General features: G+C 41.6%; 1 protein-coding gene across 1 annotated transcript; it reads left to right on the top strand.

Annotated features, from left to right (window-relative positions):
- The first annotated feature begins 370 nt into the window (after positions 1-370).
- Positions 371-3,165, top strand: LOC149580044 (AP2/ERF and B3 domain-containing transcription repressor RAV2-like). Its single transcript, XM_089788627.1, has 2 exons — positions 371-657; positions 1,406-3,165. Exons 1-2 carry the CDS (start codon positions 607-609, stop codon positions 2,891-2,893), a joined length of 1,539 nt encoding a protein of 512 aa, XP_089644753.1. The 5' UTR covers positions 371-606; the 3' UTR covers positions 2,894-3,165.
- The last annotated feature ends 676 nt before the right edge of the window (positions 3,166-3,841 follow it).

Consider the following 3,841-nt stretch of genomic DNA (forward strand, 5'->3'; position numbering starts at 1 on the left):
ATTGAGGAAAGATGAACTAGTAGTTTGGGCATCATGTTTTCAATACCACTACAACAACCTAAAAATCCAGCAGCAAGGAACAGTCAAACGGTGAGGTGGGTGCCTGATCTCCAAGTGGACGGGTCCTTGCCAGCTACCATATTTCGAAAAAGAAACGATAATTTATGCTCGTCATTGATTTTCAAGTCGTAAAGAGTAGGCTCCACATATCCTGCAACTTGTGGGAAACTGTCTCTAGAATCGTACGTTGTGTTGCAAGACTACATACATTGTTTCAATTGCTACCCTGAATTGCAGTACCGGGGGCGGCTTTTGCTGTTGACCTCTTTAACTCTTGAGTAGTTAATTAGTACAAAAGACCAAATGCCTGGTTGGAGTTTGCCTGAGCATGGTGAGGATAGAGAAGGTGGTGGGGATGTTTGTGGCTCATTTTTACATATACCTCATTCCTTCATTGTTCCTGTTGAGTTGAATTCATCATTCAACGACAATCGGTGAAGATTAGTGCAGACACGGTATTTATTGGCTGAATATATAGATTTTACAGTATCATTTTGGGTGAGGAGTCCAAGAGAGCTCGGGTTTCTTTTACCTTGGGAAGAGGAGATGTTCACAGGCGCTGGCCGGGCCTCGCCCGTTGCTTTTATCCCTTTCAAGGTCTGTTAATGGGTTAGATCTTTGCAACCCACAATGTAGAAGCCCAATTTTTTTTTAGGAAATCATATATTTTGTAATTATTTCGTTGTTTAGGGAACCGATGTTGCTTGACCTTTATTTCTAGATCTGATGGTATGAGCTTTTGTATTTACTGGTTGTTGAGATCATAGAGACGTAAATAGACATAAAATAGAACATTCATATAATAGAAACAACTGCCATCAATATGAATTTTTCCATCAATATTTTTGGATGGCAATTTATGATCAAGATATGCTCTAAATTCCATTATAGCTATGATCTTTTGAACCCATATTGTACATTCCATAACTCGGTTTGGGAAACCAATTTGTAAACTTCTTTTTATAGTTCTATGAGCTGATGCTCTTTTATTTTTGTTTGTATGGCAGATTGTGTGAGCTTTTGTTTTTATCAGTGATCTGTGTTTGGAGATAATAGAGAGCTAATGAAATATAAAATAGGTCACTGGTACAAAAACTCGTCCACGATCTAATTTAGAACCATCGACCATCATTATATTCAGATGGCCGTTTATGATCCATTATAGATGCCCTCTAAGTTTCTATTTTCTGCACGACGGTTTATAAAGTGTAAAACTCAATCCCAAGCAGCGCACATGTCCTCATAAATTAACAAATGGAAACCAAAACATTAAAGTAGAAACTTTCATACAATCTTATCTCATGTATACCACAATTAACTGATATAAGGTTTTTCTTCTATTCAGGGATTGGTTATGGAGGTTATATTCAATCCGGGTATGGCCGGACCTAGCTCTACGAGCAGCTCAATAAATTCGAGATCCGAGACCAATTGTTGCGCGGCAGAACAAAAAGCCCGCGCGGACCAAAATGACAGCGGAAGCGAATGCATCAATGAGGAATGCAAAGCCTCCTCCCAATCAACAAATTCGAAGAACACTACTCCGGCGAAAAATTCATTCCCACTGCAACGCACGGGAAGCGGAATCACAGAAACCGACCTGAACAACTATAACACCAGTACTCCTACGAAGGAGGTCTACAAGCGGGCAGAAACGGGGAAGCTACAGTCGTCAAAATACAAGGGCGTCGTTCCGCAGCCGAATGGGAGATGGGGCGCGCAGATATACGAGAAGCACCAGCGGGTGTGGTTGGGCACATACAACACGGAAGAAGAAGCCGCCAGGGCATATGACCGCGCCGCCTTCAAATTCCGCCTTCGGGACGCCCACACAAACTTTCCCTCTGTCAACGACGCGGATCCGGAGGCCGTTTTCATCCTCCGCCACTCCAAATCCGAAATCGTTGACATGCTCAGAAAGCACACATTCGAAGACGAGCTCCACCATTACATAAGGGAAAGCAGCGCAAACGCGACGGGATCTTCTTCTTTCTCCGATTCGGGTCCGCCAGAAGCGCTCAGATATTCTCCTCGGCAGCACCTGTTCGACAAGACCATGACGCCCAGCGACGTGGGCAAGCTGAACCGTCTCGTGATTCCAAAGCAGTACGCTGAGAAATACTTTTCTCTGACCGACTCCGCCGCCGGAAAGAGTGTTTTGCTGAATTTTCAGGATTGCGCTGGAAAAACATGGCGGTTTCGGTACACTTACTGGAACAGCAGCCAGAGCTTCGTTTTCACCAAGGGCTGGAACCGCTATGTGAAAGAGAAGGGGCTGCAGGTAGGCGATATAGTTCGATTTGAGCGCACCACTGTTAATCCCGGGCAGCTCTACATCAGCTTTCGCTACCGGATATCTAGCGGGTTTCATACGGACGTCCTAAAACCGGCAGTACCCATGTCTTACCTCCTTTCGTCATCGCCACAGTTATGCATTAGCCAGAGGTCTCTAGCTTGTGATACCCTAAACGGTTTCCCTGGCAATTCATGCCTAGAGTTTGGGCACACTTCGCTTTGTTTTGAAGCCCTAAAATGCTGTCTTGTCAATGGCTCAAAGAGATCTGCATCGCATGACGGTAATTCTTCGTGTGTGGAATCAAAGAGCCTTGTCAGACAAATTTCTGTTGCTTCTTCATGTTCGTCTCGTGGTGTTATGGTATTTGGTGCGAATCTCAGCCAATCCTTGCCGCCAGCCACTTTGAATCTTTTTCCGGGCATAAAAGTGGAGGAACAATGCAAGGATTGTGAAAGGCTGCAGCAGGAAAGGAAGAGAAAGAGGGAAGGACCGTTTGGCTTCTATGATGGGAAAAAGCAGGTCCGTAAGGGGTTGTAACGATAAAAAATGTAAATCTATGTATTACTAGTGTATGGATTGTTTTCATCTCAGATTACGGTCAGTTTGGCCCCATGATGCATTTACTGTGGATAAAAAGCGTTTTCTTTGCTGACGTGCGTGTTCGGGCAAATTCTAATATAGATAGTCTGGGTTTGATTTTTTCCCAGATTATCTACGGTCAGTTTGGCACCAAAATGCATCTAAGATGGATAAAAAGTGTTTTATTTTCTGAAGTGCTTGTTGGGACAAATTTAAGGTATTTTGTTGAACTTACGACTACTAATTCTTGGTGATCTTTGTTAACTCTTCAATAATTATTGCAATTTGACACCACTCCTGCCTGAAGCTTTATAGTGCAAGTACTTCTGGCCTGTTGATACGGGACACAAGTATATTAATATGTTACCAGTGAGTTGTAAAGATATGTTTGGGTAGACTGAATGTTTCAAAGATCTTATGGACAAACAAATTTCCGAAGAAGTAAAAGATGAAATCTAATTTGTGGAAAAAATATACATGCCCCTGATGATAACAAATGATTGGAAGATATAAATCTCAAGAAAGAAAAACCCCAAAAACATCCAATCATGGAAAAATACACAATCAACCCCAAATCCCATTTATCAGTGTTGCTTAGATGGTTGGGATTTTATTTTGTTATCATATTTAATGTTTCATTATGCCGTAAAATGAGCATTTGGGATTTGCTGTTGTATTTATTTTTCGATTAAGTGCTAAAACGAGCAATGGGGTTAAACATGCCATTTATTTGAGAAATGAATATGTTGATATGTGATGAGAAACAGGATAACTCATGAATGCCTACGAAAATTTGTTCTCGGTAATAAAGAAATAAGTTTATTTTGCTTTTAACTATTATTGATAGATTTTGTTGAAATCATAGGGTAGTTTGCTCGGTTTTGTTGTTTGACTGTAATGACTATT

This window comes from Cupressus sempervirens, chromosome 1, assembly GCF_028749045.1.
Source record: "Cupressus sempervirens isolate cs-2001-9-10 chromosome 1, ASM2874904v1, whole genome shotgun sequence".
Taxonomy (NCBI): domain Eukaryota; kingdom Viridiplantae; phylum Streptophyta; class Pinopsida; order Cupressales; family Cupressaceae; genus Cupressus; species Cupressus sempervirens.

What these genes read in the sequence shown, in the direction of transcription:
- LOC149580044 (XM_089788627.1), top strand. Translation starts at nt 607, where the DNA reads ATGTTCACAGGCGCTGGCCGGGCCTCGCCCGTTGCTTTTATCCCTTTC. An exon ending in TTGCTTTTATCCCTTTCAAG is followed by an intron (nt 658 to 1,405) that starts GTCTGTTAATGG and finishes TCTTCTATTCAG; the next exon opens with GGATTGGTTATGGAGGTTAT.